This window comes from Agelaius tricolor, unplaced genomic scaffold, assembly GCF_023055355.1.
Source record: "Agelaius tricolor isolate 1412-34295 unplaced genomic scaffold, bAgeTri1.0.p SCAF_16, whole genome shotgun sequence".
NCBI lineage: Eukaryota > Metazoa > Chordata > Aves > Passeriformes > Icteridae > Agelaius > Agelaius tricolor.
This window is the reverse complement of record NW_027269276.1, coordinates 3,417,271-3,437,156: the sequence shown is the minus strand read 5'-3', so window position 1 is coordinate 3,437,156 and position 19,886 is coordinate 3,417,271. Positions and strand designations below refer to the sequence as shown.

The following is a 19,886-nucleotide window of genomic DNA, read 5'->3' as shown; positions in this document are numbered from 1 at the left end:
AGAGATAGGAAGTACACTGGCTGATCATTACAGTGACAATTACACTTTTAATTAGAAATAGAAGCATTAATTCAGTTCTGATGTTAGTGGTGCACAGCACCTGTTTAATGTTATGTTGCAAAGAACAACATCACATTCAGCTTTGGGTTTGTCTGTGTTTTTGGGGGAATTAGGAGATTTCAGAGTAGATGCTGGCATGGAATGATGGTTGTATGTGAAGAGTATTTTGTTGCTGAGCTGGTTGTTGGATCAGTGCAGGCAGAGACTGCCGTGCTGCACCTCCCCGTGTGCAGCCGTGTCCTTGGGGTCACCAGGCTCTTGCTGCACCAATTTCCCCAAAGCCATTGTTTGCTCAGTACAGCAGGTTTTATGTGACACGAATTTCATCAAGTATTACATTTCTAGCAGTATTATCTACAGAATCAGGTAGCAAATCCACATTATTAATTAAAATGAATCAAAATCCTGAAGCACAAACGTGACTTTGTCTTTCATTTGGAAGCAATGCTATTTTTAGTAACTGTGTTATCCCTCTTGTTTGCTGAGTACAGTCGGAGGAGGATGAATTGGAGTTGGTGAGTTTGGGCTGTTGTTTGCTGAGAGACAGCAAGATGCTGGAAATGTCTTTCACTACAGCTTTTTAACTGTAGTTTCATTACATATTTTAAATAATTCCAGTGTTCCCTTGGTAGCAGACAAAAATATATTTGTTTTATCAAACTAAAAACCTGACCAATTCAAGTTGAAAACATGTTCAAAGTCAGTGCTTGCCATTTGTAAACTTCCAATTTTTTTCCCTGAAAATGTTTCTGTTTTTCTTGGAGGGAACATTGGAAAAGAGCCTTACAAAGTAACTGTCCATGTGTATAGGATGTGTACTGCCTTCTGTATGAAATACAAATAATCACTTCCTACCCCCTCAATTATTGGAATATTTTTAGGAAGTGGCTTCACTTGTGAAGTTCTTCAGATTGTAACACCAGCCCTGTGTTACTTCTCTTCCTTTCAAGGAGATGACATCATTGCTGGTGAGGTCACCTTTTTGGAGGTTAGAATTATTTCATCCTGCGTGAGATTATCAAACCACAGGGGTGTTCCCTGTTTACCAAAAGGAACAGAGAATTGCAAATGAATAATTCTACCTTTTTTTCCAGTGGAAAGACATTCTGCTTTTAAAAGGAAACTCTTGGGATTTGAGTGTTTTCTATTTTTTTTTCCCTAAAGGTTTTAACATTTGGCATTCTGTCTGGAAAATCAACGTAAGGCTAAAATAATTCGTAACTTATTTTTAGAGCAAATTTCAAATTGTTTGGCTGCTGTGGCACAAACCAGGCACAAGATGCTGTGTCAGAATCACAGAGAAATAAATTGACCTCTTGCAGACCTTGACTTCTTGTTGAACATGGACCTGTTGCTCATATGAGGCTCTAATTGCATGAAAGCATGGAAAAATTAGTGATTTAGATAAATTTCTTGATGAATGCATGCTGCTGGTTGATTTTTACCTTAAACATGAGAAATAGATTTAAAAAGTAAGGGAAAACGGTTTTTGAAATTCAAATTGAAGTTTTTAAGCATTATTGGGATGTCTTCCTAATTGAGCAGTGAAAGAGCTCTCCCACTTTCCTCTTGTCTTCAGAGTGGAGTGTCTGGTTTTCAGTGCAAGAAGGAAATCTCAGTGTAAAAACACTTGATCAGATATCATTGGAATTGGGACTGGAATTGAATTGGGATTGGGATTGGGATGCGAGCCCCGGCCCTGCCCAGCGCAGGCAGGAGCCGCGTGGATGCCGTGTGCGGCGTGGGCCATCTAGCGATGGAAGCGGGAGCAGCTCTGCCCGGAGCAGCCAGGGAAAGGTGCAGGGTCTGCCTCAAACGCGGCAAACAAACACCGGCTACACCTGCAGGCTCCTGTCTGCTGCTCATCCCTGCCTTGGGAAGCAGCTCCAGATCCCAGCTCTGAGCACCCACTCTGTGGTTGGAGCTGAGCACTGAATGTGAAAAGCAGCTACCAACGGTAGCAGAGCATGAAATAAAGATACTGAATTCTTCCTGCTGCATTTGCACCAGTTAAAAAGATTAAAAAGAAAAATCCTGAAATTTGTCATGCAAGGACAACAAATATTGGGCTCATCTAAGTATTAGTATTGCTTAGTGTCTTTGTGTGGCTGAGTGTTCCAAGAATTATATTCAGAAAGAATTTACCTCAGAAAACCACCTTTATTAGCCACTCAAAAAAAAAATCCCATAAGGAAATCCTTTGGTCTGGATTGTTTCCCAGTATATTCCTCTTTACTTTTCCATTATGCAGTAATCCCAACTTTATAGGCAGCCATCCAAGAAAGCTTTGGAGAAAGGTCAATTCCTGACAGACACAAAAATCTGCTCTAATAACATCTCTTTATGCCAGATAAACTTGGTCTAGGGGAGATTTTCAGAAGTACGTAAGTGATTTAAAGGGATCAGTTACAGAAAATCAGAGGGACTTTCTCTGGGAGCTTTGAAACCTGGGAGCTCTGAAGCAGAGTGGGCACATCTGCCAATGTGTGTGTTTGGCAATAAATGCCAAAGAGCCCCCAAATCCTCAGGAGGCTCAAAGATGGGAATTCAAGAGCAGCCAGACACAAGAGAGATCAGAAGCTGGCAGCCAGTGACAGCTGTGGCTAATTTTAATATGGGAGCTGTGATATATATTTCTTTCTTCAAATGGGAAAGATACAAGATTGATAACCCTCAATTCATCTTCATAAATTTAAGCTTAAATTGAACACAGCCCCATTTCTGTACCTGCTCATTCTGATATTTTTAAGGGAATGATGCATTTTTAATGCTGCTCGTTCTCTCAAGATTAGAGTGGAGAAAAAATTTAAGTGCTGCAGATCCTGAAATATCTGTGTCTGAAATAAAGGAAAGGAGTAGTAACTTCAGTCTTGTAAAGTTATGAAATGGATTCCTACCAAAGAGATGAGAAACTGCTCCTTTTGTAGCAAATATTTTTTCCGAGATAGAGAGAAGTTTGCTTTAAGAAAACGTATTTCCAGCAGATTGAAACCCAGCTCCTTGTAGAAATACAGGGTGTAGAAACTACTGCTCTTTCTAAGAATTCTGCAGATAAAAGTAATCATCTGTTCTTGAAAAATAAAACCCTAGCATTTTCTCTTCTTGACAGTATTTGTCATGGCCAAATGGTGTTGAACCTCCTATTTTTCAGGAGTATTTGCAGTTATCACCGTGGAGAGCAGAACATTCTGTGGCAGCAGCTTTGCTGTCTGGTGCTGTTCACCAAAGTGTTTAATTAATTTTCTAACCAGCAAATTTGGTTAGAGCTAATTTTGAGTGATATGTTTGCTGCAGATGTTCATTCCAGTATATAGGAAAGAAGGACTGTTATTAAAAAGCCAAATTGTGCCCACAGTTGAATTATCTGAGACAATCTAGTTTAGCTATTTTCCCTGTCAGAAAAGCACCATTGCTCTTTGTGAACTCCAGTGTCATTTGCTTGGAAACATATCTGCATTATAACAAGTGCTCTCTCAGTTTCTCAGGAACCATGGGAACAGCAAGATTATTTTATCACTGAAGTCTTATCAACACAAATTTAGAAGATCTCTGTGTTCCTTTCAGGACAGGTGTAGTCAGCACAGTGTCAAAACTGGCAGCTGAAATTTGGAAAATTGGATAAACAACTGTGAAGTGGGAGATTCTCTTCTGGTGGAACTGCATCTCACCATCTGCACTAAAACCTCTTTAAAAATAAGACTCAAAACTCTTAAATCACTTAAGAACTTCTGAGAATTGTTGTGTGTATCCCTAAGAAATTGCATTAATTTTTGTGTGTCCTACAACGCTAACACTGTTGAAATCTGCATGCTTGGGAAGTGGCCCACTGAGCCTTCAATTAATTTTTCATTTCAGTTTGCCAAGATCCTTTTGGTTGTCTTGAAATATTTTAGCTTTTTTAGAAAACCAATGCTGACAAAAAGGACGCGTTCCTAACTCAGGCCCAGCAGAGCAGCACGCTGGGATGCAATGCTCTGTTACGCTGGCACTGCCTTTCCCGTTGTTGCCCCTGGGCTCACAAGGTTTGTCATTTCCATCCCTTGCAGAACACCCAAAGGATAAGCAGTTCTCAGTCCACGCAGCCCCTGGCCACCCCCGTGCTGTCGGTGACGACCCCGAGCCTGCCCCCGCAGGGCCTGGTGTACACGGCCACCTGGGACAGCACCCCCAGCACCGGTAAGTGCTGCTGACCATGCCTGGAGCAGGGCCTCAGACAGACCCTGGGGGCACAGCCATGGCTGTGCCCACACCCGTGCCCACACCTCACACCCGTGCCCACACCTGTGCCCACACCTCACACCCGTGCCCACACCCGTGCCCACACCTGTGCTCACACCTGTGCCCACACCCGTGCCCACACCTCACACCTGTGCCCACACCTGTGCCCACACCTGTGCTCACACCTGTGCCCACACCTGTGCCCACACCTCACACCTGTGCCCACACCTGTGCCCACACCTGTGCTCACACCTGTGCCCACACCTCACACCCGTGCCCACACCCGTGCCCACACCTCACACCCGTGCCCACACCTGTGCCCACACCGGGTGATTTCAGCTCTCCTGGGATCCGGGCCACGCACAGGGAGGGACGGGGTCTGCGTGGGGTTCCAAGGAGAGCCTTTATTGAGCTTCTTCCTCAGAAGGGTGCAGGGATGAAGGGCCCTGAGGCAGGGGTTTGTATGGGGATCTTGAGGGGCGGAACAGAGGGGAGGGACCAATAGGATACATCTCATCTACATTCAACAGCAGGGCATGCTGGGAGAAGCTTTTTTCTCACCCTAACAGCGGAGGCTGTCACCTGAGGGGTCCAGGGGAGCGTTGTGGATTCTTTTCCCTCTTGGCCCACTGGCCTCCACAGCTGGGGTCAGGGCTGGGACTGCACCCGGAATCAGAAGCCCAGGAAATTCGTGTTTCTGTGACACTTGCCTTTGTTTTCCTCTTCAGTTCAAATGAAGGCTCTTACTCATCAAAACCGAGCCTGTAGCAATCCTGCCAGGAACTGGAGTGCCTCACGTTTAGGCAATAGCTGATCCTTCAGTACTTCTGTTCTTCAGATACTTTTATTGTCTGCAGGACCTTAAAACTCCTTTTTATCCAAGCTGGGTGTGATGTAAGGCATTTGGTAATGTAAAAGCGATGAGTGGTTTGCTGGTTGGGAAAGTAGTTCATGAAAATCGAGTAATAAGTGATGGAACATGAGGCAACGCCAGCCTCAAGTTGCACAAGGGGAGGTTTAGGTTGGATAGCTCTGGTGTTCAGTGGCTGTTCAGAGCAAACCCTTGTGGTCCCTGCTCAGAGGAGCCTCAGTGAGTTTCACCTGACACAGCCCTTCTGTCCAGGATGCTGTTTCAGGGAGCAGCTGGCTGCATCCCTCACTCAGAATAACCTGGGAGCTGCTGGCTGGAACACCAAAAGCTGAGAGGGGCTGGAATCTCGGGAAGCAGCAAAGGCAATGGGAACTGATGTCCTACCTAATGGACAAGTGCTGGGCTGTGATTTTAAACTCCAGCCCATTTCCTTTGAGAATGCAAATAATTTGTGCAAAGCTTTTAGCCTTTAGTGGTTTTCACACACTTCAGAATCATTTCTATCAGATTGAACCTTTCAGGGGATTTGCAGGAAGAAATTTGATGTTGAAACCAAATTGTTGCCTGGGGATTCTCAGGGTAGTCTCCACTTACAGCACAATTTCAGTTTTGCAATTCAAGCACTAAGATAAAATTTAAATACCTTAATTGTTTTTCTGGATTGATAAGGTTGGTTTTTTCAGGACTGGAAGGGATAGCTTCAGCTCTTGGATCCTTAATTAAAATGTTGGATATCAGTTTTCCACAAATACCCTATTTTATATAATCTGTTTTGGTATTCTGTAGATTGTTAGAGGAAGGGCCAGAACTAACTGAATTACTAAAACAATCCAGGCATTTAAAAAAATATTAAACCCCCTTGCAATCAGTTAATTAATAATTGACACCTGAGCAGAGCACACCAAGCCATAAATTCCTGGCTGCAGGTCAGTTGTTTTGCAGAGGTACAGACTGGCAGTGCTGCTTGTGGGGGGCACAGCAGTGATGGTTTCTGTGGTGCACAAGGTGCTCTTGTGTGTACATCTCACACCAGGTCCCTCCTGCAGCAGGGGTGTCCTCCTGTCACTGCCAGCAGATACGGGATTATTTAGGGAATTAATAATGCAGCTAATTGTGTAGTGACTTATGTGCTCTTTGGAAAAATACCTCCTCAAAGCCCTGTCACCAGACACATTCTGTCTGAAGTGTCAGAAGTTAATTGTCCATGGTCATGAAAGCTGTAATTGCAGTGGAAAAAAATTACATGGGCACTGAATTCCTATCAGTGTTTCCTTCAGGTCTGCTCTGACAAATCCCATCAGCCCAGCACATCCATCTCCAGGGCGTGCCTGGGCTGCAGTGGGCAGGTGTTGGAGGCCTGGCTGCTTTGCAGGCTCAGTGCATGTCTGGGTCACTGCAGGGGCTGCACAGTTGTTATTTTTTCTTTATTTTTTGAATTCAATTTTAGTCTTGCAAAAGGAGCTTTTTGGGTCAGTCATCTTAGGACAAACCTTTCTGAAGCTATGCAGAAGTGTGTGTGAAGGTTTTCAGAGTTTTAGTAGAAGTGACAACTGAGAAGAAATGAAGCAGAAAGAAAGAGGCAGCCCAAGAAACTTCACCTGCTGGAGCAGCTGGGACTCCTGAGGCCTTTAGGAAGGCTCCTGCAGGGATGTGTGTGGGTCTCTGACAGCACAGGGCCAAGTCTTACTGTAAGGTGCACACCTCTGTATATACACTGCATTAATGTGTTGTACCTGTGGGTTTGGAACAAGCTCCCAGACAGCAACTTGGAGAACCTGAAAGCAGAAGGCAAAAATTTTTCATTTGGAGGCCTCTGTACTGTTAAGCTCCCCATGAGCTTGGCAGGATTGCTCCCAGACTTCAGAGTTTTCATGTTTGGATTCCTTTGGATCAGCTGCCTTTATTTGTTCTGGGCAGAAAGTCTTTGTATTTGTGTTTATATATATATGTATGTTTTATATATGAACCCCCTGTACATTATTTTGTTGTTTATTTGTTTCTCCCTCTTAGATTACTCCTTGACTAGCGCAGACCTGTCTGCCCTGCAGGGGTTTAATTCCCCAGGAATGCTGTCCCTGGGGCAGGTGTCTGCCTGGCAGCAGCACCACCTCCGTCCCGCGGCCCTCAGCTCTCTTGTGTAAGTACCCAGGGCAGCACTGGGGGGATGGAGCAGCTGCACCAGGGGAATATTCAGCACATTTCCACCTCTTGTCTGTGCTGGGAAACATTCCTGTGTCGGGGTGTTTGTCCCTTCAGTCACCTCCAGCCTCCAGCTAATGAGCTGTGTCCCTGCAGGCTCAGCTTCTCACCAAGGGGGCACCTGTGTGGTGACTGAACTGTTTGGCAATAGGAAATATTTGTTTGTTCTGAACTTCTGTAAATGCAGCTCAGACCTTTAATTAATGATTTTTTCACCTTTGCTCTTGCCAGTAAACTGCATTTGTTTCTGTGCTGAGCCCCAAGCCCTCACCACCACAGACACGCGAATTGTCACTCGGTTTTCACTTTCTGCGTTGTCTGATTTGCACCTTTGGTTTTCCTTCCCCAGCACTGGCAGCCAGCTATCTCAGGGTTCAAACCTCTCCATTAACACCAACCAAAACATCAACATCAAATCGGAACCGATCTCCCCTCCCCGGGACCGCGTCACCCCCTCGGGGTTCCCGCCGCAGCAGCCGCAGCAGCCGCAGCCGCCGCCGCCGCCGTCGCGCCAGGAGCTGGGGCGCTCCCCGGTCGACAGCCTGAGCAGCTCCAGCAGCTCCTACGACGGCAGCGACCGCGAGGACCCGCGCAGCGACTTCCACTCGCCCGTGGTGCTGGGGCGGCCGCCCAACGCGGAGGATCGGGAGAGCCCCTCGGTAAAACGCATGAGGATGGACACGTGGGTGACATAAACCCGCCGTGCCGCCCTCGCAGCTTTGTGTTCTCAACATGAACTGTCCTGACATATCTAAATTTATAAATAAGGACGTGAATAAGTATATTTATATGTATATACATACGTGCATATATATATCTTCACATGCATATATATGTGCTAGTGTGTGTAGCATACACCAATCATCAGGCACTTACGACAAACTCTTGTATAGCTGCAGATGTCCCTTGGTAAAAGTAACAGAACAATCCCGTAGGTTTGAGCTCTAGTCTGGCACTTACCTGGACTCGTGTGTGACCCCAGCCCGGCCCGCGCAGAGCGGCGTCCCCGCAGTGTCTCCTCCTCCTCCACACCCACCCGAGCGAGGGCTCGCCTGTAGTACCGTCCCTGTGTGTAGTCAGCTCTATGGTTACTCGTAGTTAAGAAATAATTGCTTTGTAGCAGCAGAGCAGTAGAAAAGCAGGAAGAAGAAAGCAATACTGTACATAAACTGACCTTTCTATTACCCAACCTGGCATGGGTCTCTATTGCAGAGGGTGCATGGAGAAGGGCTGATGCTATAAGAAATAAAAAAAAAAAAAACAAACAAAAACCCTGTTTTGCACGTGCAAAAAAAAAAAAAGTGTATTGGGTCAAAGAAGTGATTTTTTTAATGAGTGAAAGAGAGCATAGAGAACTCGCATGAAATATTCAGAAAATATTAGCCTAGAAAATAGAACATTAACAAAATAAAATTAATATATTAAGTTATAATTGGAAGATGTTTGACAAATTTGTTTTTACGTTCATACCTTTGAAAAATATAGAAACGGATTTTAGCTCATGTATATTTTATATTAAAGAAAACAATACCCTAATGAATTGAAGACTATATATAAAGTTATATACAGTACTTTTGAACACATTCTGCTATGAATTATTTATATAAGCCAAAGCTGTATGTTGTAGCTTTTTTGTAGAGTATAGTTTTATCTTATTTTGACTTTCTAGTTTTTGCTTTCAAAGATGAAAAGGAAAAACTTGCAGGCGGAACCTTGGGGGAAAAATAAGCCATGAACACTTATATGTAAATTTAAATTTGAGCCAAACTCTTTGTGTATATAGCATCCTAAATATATTATCACCTTTGGTGTAAGTACCTATGTATTGTACGGTCACCAGATTAAAAAGTATATTTTTGTGGATTGACGCCAACTTGAAACAAGGCGAGGTCCTTATTAAGTAGAGTATTCACTGTTTAATATTTACTATTTTGTTAAATATACTGTACTTTCTTTGGATTTTAATTATTATTAATATTATTATCCAGATTTTTCAGAGGGTGTATAAAGGGGTTGGCCCCCTCACTGGTGGTGAATGTGTGCCGTTCAATTGTAATCTCTGTGCTGTATGGTTAAGCTTCATTATACATTTTATATATATGTATATAAATAGCAAAGTGGCAAAAAAAAATCCGGTGTTAAGTTCATCCTGCATAAATATAAAAAATCTGTTACAACACATTTTAAGGCATCATTTTAAAGCTGCCTCTTCTGAGGAGGAAAAAAAAACCAGTGGAAAAACTTGACCTAATTTCTCATGATAGGGAAATGACACATATCAGAGGAGCACAAAAGGTTTTGGGAGTTGGCAAGTGGTTTGGGAAAAATTTGCTGCTTCCAAGAGAGGGAGGAATGCAGAGCCCCCTTGTGCCACAAGCCTGGGCTGGGAGCAGGTTTGGTGTTGGATGCAGGGCTGGGATCCCACCGGTGCTCCCGGTCACCTCCAGGCTGGCAGTGCTGGTTCTGGTGGAAGCTGCAGAGCCGTGGGATTGCCCAAACACTTCAGAGTTAGCCCTGATATTTATTACGGTTTTTGCTTGGGCTTTTTTTTTTTTTTTTTCCAGTTAGGAAAAATCCCTTGATGCTGTAAGGGAGGGGTGAGAAGGGCGCTGTCCCTGTGGCCTCCAGCCCTGTCTCGCTGTCCTGGCACCGTTCAGAGCCGCAGGGGCTGCAGTGCCCTCCGGCCCTTCCCTTGGAACTGCTTCCCCTTTCCTGGGTCCGTCCCGGCTGGCAGGAGGGTGCAGGCAGGGGGGACTCGTTCCCGTGGCCGCTGTCCCCAGTGACCGAATCCACTTGCTGCTCCCTGGAACCTTTTGCTGCTCTGACCAGTGATGTGAGTTCCATGATTTATGCACCTGTATGAACTTTGCTGTACATCCGAGTGGGAGTTCTGCATTCACATTTACTGTCTATTTTCTTGTGTGCCTTATCAGATGGCTTTGCTGACTGTATCTCAATAGTCTTTATTTCTATGCAGGTTTTTAAACAGTACTTAACTACTGTTTTCTTAAAGACAAAGCTACACAAGGGTTAGAGTTTGTATTGAAATTGCACCAATGAATTAAAAAAAAAAAATAAAAAGAATCAGTTCTAAAGAGCTGGGCAAGGGAGTGGCCCTGTGCTGCCCCAGCCCCGGCAGAAACGTCCTTCCACAGCCCTCCGGTCTCGGGGAGCACCTCCTGCCACCGAGGACATGGGAATCCTGGTTTTTAATAACAAGTAACTCACTTTGAAACATACTTTTTTAGAAATTGTAAAAATGTTTTATATAAAAAAAAAAGAGATGACATAGCACAGATATTTCAACAGGTTAAAAAAAAAAAACTTTTTAAAATTATCTCTGCTGACTGAAGTGCAAGTGGATCCAATCCTGGGCTGAACCCAGTCAGGTCTGAATGATTTAAGATTTTTATCTCTGTTGTGACAAATCACCTCCATCCTCGAGCTCTCACGATAGTTTTGAGAACGCCACGTTGTCAGGGACTCGTCAGAGAGAACTGCTTTAGCCTTGCCTTCCCTCCAAGGACACTAATGCATCAGAAACTTGCGAGTTACTGTGCGCACAAGAAATACATAGTAAATAAGGAACAAAACAACTCCTAACAATTGATCCTGGGCAGAAGTTAAATCCGAATGTGAAAGAAAGACTTAACCAATGTAAACATTTAAATCTTAGTAGAACCTTTCTTCACTTTGCTGTGCAAGAGAACACTGCTTTGCTATATTTAAAATGGCTTTTTTAAAAGAGATTTATGTATTTGGTAAATGTTTGTAGTCAACAGTTCACAAGAAGCTGTTCACGGTTTAATGCTGATAAGCCGTTTGGCGGCACAAGCTGGACTTTGTTGCCATCCTTGAGACGAATCTTTTAAGAAAAAAATAAGTTAATCTCAATTTTTTTCCCTGAATGTGTTGTTTTTTCTTCAATATACAATAAATATTCTAGTGAACTTTTTATCAAATGGTTAAGAAAATGCTAGAGGTTGTTGTAAAATATTTGTATCCTGCATTCACTAAAGTAAAGATACTGGCTTTTACTGTGTACTCCGGCCTCTCTCGTGTTTGCAGAGCACTGGTCCCATCCGGCGCGTCCTTGCCCCCTCCAGGTGCCAATCCAGGTGCCAGCTGTTGGTTCTTAATTGCAGCCATGAGGGTGTTCATCAGCAGGGATACAGGCACACTCCTTACTGCACACAAGGACTGATGCCTGCTAGGAACCTTTCATAAACCATGGAGAAACTGGCAGCTGAACCAGGCTCCATTGGGAGTGCAGAGCCCAAGGGCACTCCTGCCTCAGCCCCGGCTCCTCCTGCTGCTCCCAGTCCCGCTCACTGCAGCGCCTGAGGTGAGGCTGCAAGGGGCCCCTCGTTCTAAGCTGGTGCTCAGCTGTGTGGCAGCAAATGAAGCACAGGCTCTGCCCCTTGTGCTTTTATTTCATGTGGCTTTATTTAAAAATATAAGAACCTGGTCCCACCCCCTCCCCAGAACAAGGAGATACAGCTCTTCACAGAAGAAAAATACAAGATTTTGTTCAGTATAAGATACTTTGGCGTGTTCATTTATAAAATCAGGTTCCCACTTTTGAGAGCTGCAGGGAACGCAGGTTCTCACTGTAGCAGCACAGTTGTGCCTGTGTGGTGTGGGGTCCTCACTGGCTGGAGACACTTTGATGCTCCCTGTCAAGGCAGACAGTGCCAGGCACAGGCACAGAGGCACAGAGTCAGTCCTTGAGGCCAGGCTGAGGCTACACCTGCACAGCAGGTGCTCCTAGCACAGCCCCTCCCCAGCCCCTGCCCTGCCCCAGCCAGCCTCAGGCTGCCAGGGGAAGCTGGAAAAGCCCTGTGGTCCTGCTGGCAGCTGGGAAGCTGCAAATGGGGCTTGGCCAAGGTGGGGACAATGAACAGGAGCTTCCTGCTCCTGCCCACCAGCGCTGGCCTCACCCTCAGCACCAACCTGCCTACACATGTAGTGGCTGGTTCCAGGAAAGCCTTCACCTCTGCCCACAGGCCCAGAATTTGCTGAATCAAATTTCTGAGGCAAGTTCTTCTCTTTAGCAAATCTCCCAAGGCCTCCCTTGCTGCTCCCTTGCAGCACGTAGTGTTTGCTGAGTGGCCCTGAAGAGCACTGTGAAGCTTTTCAGTGCACGTGGTCAGTTCACAGAAACTGTCACAATCAGCAGTGCCACAGTCCTCTCCAGAAAGGCTTCACCCTTCTTCCTTCTTGGACTCCTGTCCTGGGCCTTGCACCCTGCACCCAGCTCCCACCTCACTCCCACTCAGACTGCACACAAGGAAGTAATTCCATGACTGAGCCTGGGTCTCTGAGAAGCACCACTATAGACTATTATTAGTTTTTTTAGCAAATAATACTGACTAGACCTCCTGCCAGCAAATGAGCCCTTGAGAAGTGCCTGTGACTCCTCTCTTGTGCTCTCCTGTCCTCATCCAACAACCCCTGCAGGGCTGAGCAGCACCCTGGGACAGCACAGATCCTGCACTGAGATCTCTGAGGGATTTCACTGAGGGGAAGAGCTCTGGGCTCACCCTTCCCAGGGTTGGGCCTGATGCATCTCAATTGAACACAGCTCAAAGATTTGCTCAGGAGGGTGACAAGGTGGGGTGCTGGCAGCGCCATCGTGCCCTGGCACACCCAGCTCAGAGCTCCAGAAAGCATCATTAGGGTCAAGCAGGCCAAAACCACCATGGTCTGCAAGAGACAAAAATGACACTTCTGAGAAAAAGCATCCCCTGCTTCTATTCCAGCAAAAAGTGTTTCCTTAAAATGCAAACAACCCCCAACTTTCCAACCACATTAATACTGCACTCTCCAGCTCAGCAGCAAAGAATTTGCTTCTAGACACGGCATTAAGAAATACCTGAAGCAACCATAATGAATAAATTGCTACAAAATACTTTCCCTCAACAGAGTTCCCAACTCTGAAGCCACCTAGGTGATGATCTCTTTAAGCAACAAAGCATCCTTGTTTTTCTATCAAAATCACATCACCTCATTTTCAGTCAAATTCAGGATTACATCATCAGCTACTTATAAAAATAAAAATAATCTGTATTGTGATATCCCCTCGGGTGCACTTGAGTCAGTCACGAGCATACGGGCATCGCTGCTGGAGAGGCTGAAGTGGACTGCCCTTTCACCTTAGGACTTTTTTTCCTATGACTGAGTCTTGTGGTAATTTCCCTTCCTATCCAGCCGATGAAACATTTGAGTTTGTCATATTAGAGGTGTGGGCCACCAGGCCTTGTGTTTTAAAATAGATGATATAAAACACTGGCAGGACGATTCCTATCAGGAGCATAATGAACACGGCGTTCCACCACTGGATTCCGCAGTCCGCGCCGTTCCCGGCTTTGTCCCGGTTCCCTGCCTCGGGCGGGGGCCTCTCCAGCCCCTCCCCGCCGTACTCCGCGTTCAGCTGCACCTCCACCTGCACGGCGTCCTGGATGCTCTGGTCGATGCCCCTGAAGTACTCACTGACTCGCCGGCCGCCAGCGGAGCCGCCAGCAGAGCTGCCCGCACCGGGGTCGGGCTCCGGCGGCTCCACGCGCGTCAGGCCGGGCTGGGCGGGCCCCGCCGGGGGCGGCCGCAGGAGCCCGGCGCCCTCCGTGAGCAGCCCGTGCGGCCGCACCGGGATCTTGATGGACTTCAGCGCGTACAGATCCTGCTCCCGGATGAAGTTGTTGACGCGTTTGATATCTGCAACCTAAGGAATCCAGAAAGGACACAAACAGTGAGGGCAGGACAGCCCAGGAGTGAGGCAGGAAGCAGCTACAAAACCAGTGTGCAAGCAGCCGTCAGGGAATAAAAGCAGGCCCTGGATGCAGGTGGTTTGATGTTCTGAGGGATTCTCCAGCAGTTCCAGGGTGCTCCAGGCCCTGCAGGATAGAGTCAGTCCCCTGTGAAACCAGTCTACAACCTCCATCTCTTGTGCCTGCTCTATTTTGCTCCATACTGCCCTCCCTTCTCCTTGCTTTCTTTGCCCTTCTCTCAGTTAAGGCAAGAAGAATCTTTTTAACTAACAGATCCTTTTAAAAACTATTTTCATACCTTACACAAGTGCTTAAGGAGAGAGCACAACACCAGTGTGAGCATCTCCTGCTCAGGAAATTATTTCAGAGTGATCAGAGCTCCATTTTGGGAGCACACCAGTTCTGAAAGCAAGGGCACAGCCTGGAGAGCAGGTGAGCACCTCCCGCACAGGCACGAGCATCCTCTGCTCAAGGAACACCTCTCTGCTGCAGGACAGAGCTCATCCAGCCCATTCCTCCTGAGCATGTCCTGCTGAAGGACAACCACCTCTGTGCTCCTGACACCACCTTTGGTGGCTCCTGTGTAGGGCTCCTGTCTGTGAGCTGTGTCCCCACCCAGCAGCAGGAAGAGCAGGGGAGAACCAGCCTCATGTGTAGCATCAGGCACAGGGACAGGCAGTGCCAATGCAAGGACAAAGGCAAGGCAGCATCTCTCAGGTAACATTAACCAAGAGAAGATGCTTAATGCAGTGGCCACTCACAGCCACCCAGCAGCACAGCAACTTCGCAGTTGCACTAAACCCTCTGTCAAAGGAAAGGAACAGGATGTCAGTGTGTGTGCCAGGAGCTCTCTGCTGCAGCCAAGGAGATGTGAAAGAACCTTGAGGAAAAGGCTGGAGGGCACAAAAAACAGCGAGAGCCAAAGCAAAGAGAAAGGCAAGACAAACAGGTAAAGCACCTCTCATCCATCACAGCAGAGGGACTGTGCTTTGCTCTCCAGAAATCACAGCATGACCTGCATTCACTGCACACACGCTCAGGGCTGCCAAGGAAACTGGGGAGCTAAAACAAAAAACCCACTTTACTTCCTAGGCACTCTGCTCAGAGTTGAGAGGAGAGGAGATGGAGGCCTGAATCTCATATTTACTCTGCAAAGCTTGAGAACTCTGAAAACAGCACATTTAATCCAGGACCTGATCTGGGGACCCTGAGGCAAAAGGATCCTCAGTCACTGCTCCGGGCTCCTCACGGCCAGCCCCAGTGTCAGCTCTGGACTTAAACACTGCAAAATTTCTTAGTTATGAAATAACAATCTCACCCAGAGCCTCCTAACTGAGGTGCTGCTTCAATTTCTGGATTTGTTCCAATGAAAACAAATTACTGGGACAGTAAATATCCCCCGTGGTGTCTGCAATCAAATACTGCAGTGTGGTGCTAAGACTCTAGAAACAGAAAGTGGAGCAGCACTCACACAGAAACAACAAACAAAGCTGATGGGAAGCAAGCGAGAGATTGGGCTGCACAAGCATTTAGGCTTATTTTCTGTACTCATTTTTTGGCTGCAGTGAGCTCCTCTTGTCCCAGCCTAAGAACAATGCCAAAAGCAAGCCAGGACTATAAATGGTCAAGAGTAAAAATGAGAATTTTGAAGTGCTTTGCATCTCTGCCAAGTTATCTGTGGCACACACACAGAGCTATTTGTTGCAGTGTCTTACTATCCCCTCCCCAAGCAGATTCTGAAACCAATGTCAAGTTCTCATTGATTTCAAGGAGAAGTTCCTCCTGGATTTTTACACACATTTGCCTATATATCTGTGGTTACAGTTCTCACTGCTGTCCTGGTGACCTTTCAGGACCTGTTTAATTGTGCAAATAAAATAAAACACATGAAAACTGTCATGCCAGTCTTTATATAGACAAATCTCCCACAATAGGGACTTTGGTACTTGTTCACTTTACCTGGAGTAAGTCAGAAGTGCCCTTTCTGGAAGGGAGGCAGGCAGCAGGACAGTTTTTGTCCTGTGGGAGGAGAACACTGACTCTGTGGTCCCTTCCATCAGCTTGCTTTTCCCTTGGGCAGGCCCAGCAGCCTCCAGAGGGGCTGAAAGGCTCCGGGAGGGGCAGCCACAGCAGGGACAGAACTGGGTGACAGTGCAGAGGCACAGCAAGACTCTTCATAAACCAAAGAACTGTTCAGATTCTCCCTCCTCGGAGCTCACCCAACTGCTGTGAGTCTGCCCAGGTGCTGCTGAGAGCAGCACACAGCTTCACACCCAACCACAGCTCAGCTCTGCCTTCTCAGGCTCTCCGGGGGCCAATCAAGGCCTATTCAAGTCCTACCAGACTCGCTTCTCCACACGCATCAGCAGAACCTACAAGGGTCCCTTTTTTGTTTTGTTTTTGTTTCTAAGGGCATGGGAGGGGAGGAATTGCTGCAATCCCTCTAAGGCCTCTTGCCTCAGCTGCACCACACAGCTGCTGTGTGGTTAAGCAAGACAGCCTGCACTGGCAGGGCAGCACTGGAGCCAGAGCTGTATCATTATCCCCACTGCAGTCGCAGGCCAATGTTTCACCATGGAACTCTGAAATCACAGTCCAGCCTGCAGATAAAGGGGGCTCTAAAATACAGCTCCAGCTGCGGAACAATGGGGGGCTTCTAATGTTCAGAGCAGGTAATTCAACTTTCCAGCAGTTTTGCTCTTTTTTGGAACAAAGAAAACGAGCTGTATATTGCTCCAACTGAGAAATCTCACAGTGCACACGCCCTCCCTCCTGCCCACAGGCACCTGAACTGTGCACGCCTGGGATGACAGCAAACAACCAAAACCCAAACACAGACAGCACCTGGACTTTGGGACTGAACTTTGGTGCCTCTCCACATCCACCCCTGTTAGACTCAGACCTTCCTTGCAAAATGTAAGCTGATACCCTTCAAAAAATAAACAAAAAACCTCACCCATAACTGTGGTGTTTCTTTGTACTGCTCAATTTGCTTCAAAAGCTCCAATGTTCCTTGAGAGCAGAGCCCTGGCCCTCATTGCTACACTCAGCTCCCCAATGTTTGCCCTCACTGAAATAACTTGGTACAACCTGCACTTAGTCACCGAAATTGTAACAGGAAAGCAGGTCAGGCAGGGTGTGAGGCTGACAACATCTTCCCAGGCTTTTGGCTGAACAACCATTTCTTGTGTTTGTCTGTGGTTATTTTTGCCTTTCTCCAGTTTTACCCAGACAATGACCACTCATACAATGCACAGGGCCAGCACCTGCCGGTGTCAGCACTAGCAGAGCACAGGGGAAGCCCCGGGGGCGGTTAAGGCTCACCTTACAGCCGTACTGCAGGGCCAGCTTGTTGAGGCTGTCCTCCTCGGTGAGCTCCCTCTCCAGGAGCACCACGTCCCCCGGCCTGCCCCGGGCGGCGCTGCCCCGCTGCTGCTCCTTGCCCCGGGGCCGCAATTCCATCACGTTGAGCTCCTCCTCCGAGGACTCTTCCGAGTCGGAGCGGCCACTGGGGAACACGAACACCTGCCTGCCGGGGAAGGTGTGCACAGTGGCAGGAGCCTGGAAGGGTCTTGTCCGGCTCTCGTGCAGCCTCATCTTGCACACCGGCAGCACCTGCAACAAAACCCAGAGACTTTCAGTTTCCTCAGGACCAGCATTTAGCTCTGCAATCAGTAATTTTTTTCCAATTTTTTTTTTGGTCCACCTGTGAACAAACCTTATAACTATGTTGCTCAACATTTTAGATGCTACATCCTATAATTTTATTTAAAAAACTACATTCTATAATTTTATTTAAAAAGCACCTTATACTATGTTGCTCAACATTTTAAATGCTACATTCTATAATTTTATTTAAAAAGCAACACAGGCCCTTGAGCAAACTGTCTTTAATTACGGTCAAAACATACATCAGGTCTACCAACAGACATTAAAAACTGAGCAAAGTTATCTTTTTCATAAGTCTTTAGCTCTCTACACTTTTGGAATCTACATTTTAAGCTCTTGGAAAAGCACCTTTTTTTTGTTTTTTGTTTTTTTTTAAATAAGGACAGCTCATGCTACACTTAACTTCAACCCGAATAACAAGGCTTCATTTTACTGCATGAAGACTAGAACCTGCCTGAGCACTTTAATTATTGCTCAGCCTACAGCTGCAAGTTCGGGTTGGTTTTTTTTTTCTTTCAATCCTCAGCTCCACAAACAATTTGATGTCAGAATGAGGTATAGGTAAGAAAACCCCACATTGTTATGGATCCTTGACCTTAACGTTCTCCATCTACCCCCAAGGGATTCCTCAGGTGAAACTACTACGATTTAATGGCATTTCCTTGGCCCCGGGCACGGCACCCAGAGCTGCGGGTTGGGCTCGGCTGTGCCGAGGGAGCTCAACCCCCAGGACCCGGCTGCTGTGGGACTCCCCGGCCTCCCCCGGCACAGCTCCCGCCTCAGGGGCTGCCGAACTCTCCCCAGGCTCCTCGGGGGACCCGACCTGGCCAGCACTTCAGGGGGACCCCCATGCCCTCAAGGGAGCCCGGTGCCCTCAGCATTTCGGGAGAGTCCTTCTCCCCTCAGCTCCCGCTGCCCTCGGCACTGAAGAGGGTCCCGATCCCTTCAGCTCCCGCTGCCCTCGGCGCTCAAGGGGGTCCCAGTCCCCCAGGGGTCCCCGCTCCCCTCACAGGGTCTCGCTGCCCTCAGCGCCTCAGGTGACCCCAGCGCCCTCAGCACTTGAGGAGGGTCCGGATCCCCTCAGAGTGTCCCGCTCCCCCCTGGGGCCCCGCTCGCTGCAGGGGCCCCGTTCCCCTCAGGATGTCCCGCTGCCCCCACGGGCCCCGTTCCCCTCAGGACCTCCCGGTTCCCAACCCCCTCCCAGCGCTCCCCTCACGAACCCGCCGCCATCGGCCCAGCACCAACCTGGCCACGGTCTCGCCCAGCGCTCCTCCCATTGGCTGGCGGCGCCGGGAGGCGGGACCTCAGCGCCGCTCGGCCAATGGGAGCCCGGGAAGGGCGGCGGGGAGGGAGGAGATGAGCGGGCGGAGCCGGGCCGGGTAAGAGGCGGAGCCTCGCTTAAAGGGCCCGCGCCCCCGTTCCGGCCGGGCCGGGACCGAGCCCGAGCCCGAGCCCGGAGCGCTCGGGGGAAGCGGGTCACGCACCTGAACAGAGGGACAGACTTGAACAGAGGGACACCTCACACGCCTGCATAGCCCCGGGTGAGGTGCCACTGCCCCAGGACACGTCACACACCCGTACAATGGGTCAAGTCACACACCTGAATGATGGGTGATGTCACACACCTGAACCACAGGTCATGTCACACACCCGTACAGCCATGGGTGAGGTGCCACTGCCTCAGGACAGTGGCACCTTGTACCTCACACATGGGTACAAGGGGTCATGTCACACACCTGCAGAGCCCTGAGTTACAGTAACATCTCAGTTACTACATTATTAATATGTAATAACAGATTACAGTGTGTCCATATTCCAATATGCCAATATTACAATGTGTCCATATTACAGTGTGTCCATATTCCAATTTGCCAATTTTACAATACGCCAATTTTACAACATGTCCGTATTTCTGCCCCTCCGTGGGTGCCTGCAAAGCTGGCCCACTGTGCTCCACACTGCTGTGTTTGCCTTGGCCCACCCTGACTCATGGCTGATGTTTAAAAAACAAGCTCAGGACACACTGCTGGCAAGTTCCACATTGGAAGCTTTTCTGGGGTGTAGGGACAGCAGAAACGATGCCCTCCTTGCCAGCTGCCAGA

At 47.7% G+C, this 19,886-nt stretch overlaps 2 protein-coding genes across 9 annotated transcripts in view; one reads left to right on the top strand and one right to left on the bottom strand.

Moving 5' to 3' along the window:
- MEF2A (myocyte enhancer factor 2A) overlaps positions 1-11,392 on the top strand; it is an 81,990-nt gene extending 70,598 nt beyond the window's left edge. For 5 of the 8 annotated variants that reach the window (XM_071441239.1, XM_071441247.1, XM_071441242.1 and 2 more), the window contains 4 exons: positions 552-575; positions 4,107-4,236; positions 7,160-7,286; positions 7,698-11,392. In XM_071441239.1, coding sequence (XP_071297340.1) covers positions 552-575; positions 4,107-4,236; positions 7,160-7,286; positions 7,698-8,043 — 627 coding nt within the window. In that variant the 3' untranslated portion in view covers positions 8,044-11,392. The remainder of the gene's footprint in view (positions 1-551; positions 576-4,106; positions 4,237-7,159; positions 7,287-7,697) is intronic. The other 3 variants (XM_071441244.1, XM_071441245.1, XM_071441246.1) reach the window with 1 other exon arrangement.
- Positions 11,393-11,769: 377 nt separating this feature from the next.
- On the bottom strand, positions 11,770-18,906 carry LYSMD4 (LysM domain containing 4). The gene is made up of 2 exons (XM_071441248.1): positions 17,440-18,906; positions 11,770-14,069 (listed from the first exon to the last, which is right to left on the bottom strand). Exons 1-2 carry the CDS (start codon positions 17,854-17,856, stop codon positions 13,551-13,553), a joined length of 936 nt encoding a protein of 311 aa, XP_071297349.1. The 5' UTR covers positions 17,857-18,906; the 3' UTR covers positions 11,770-13,550.
- Between the last annotated feature and the right edge of the window lie 980 nt (positions 18,907-19,886).

Bases quoted from the DNA above. Each gene is read 5' to 3' on its own strand.
- LYSMD4 (XM_071441248.1), bottom strand. From the start codon at position 17,856: ATGTTGAGCAACATAGTTATAAGGTTTGTTCACAGGTGGACCAAAAAA. The intron at 14,070-17,439 runs GTGAGCCTTAAC...TGGATTCCTTAG, and splicing joins CCCTGCAGTACGGCTGTAAG to GTTGCAGATATCAAACGCGT.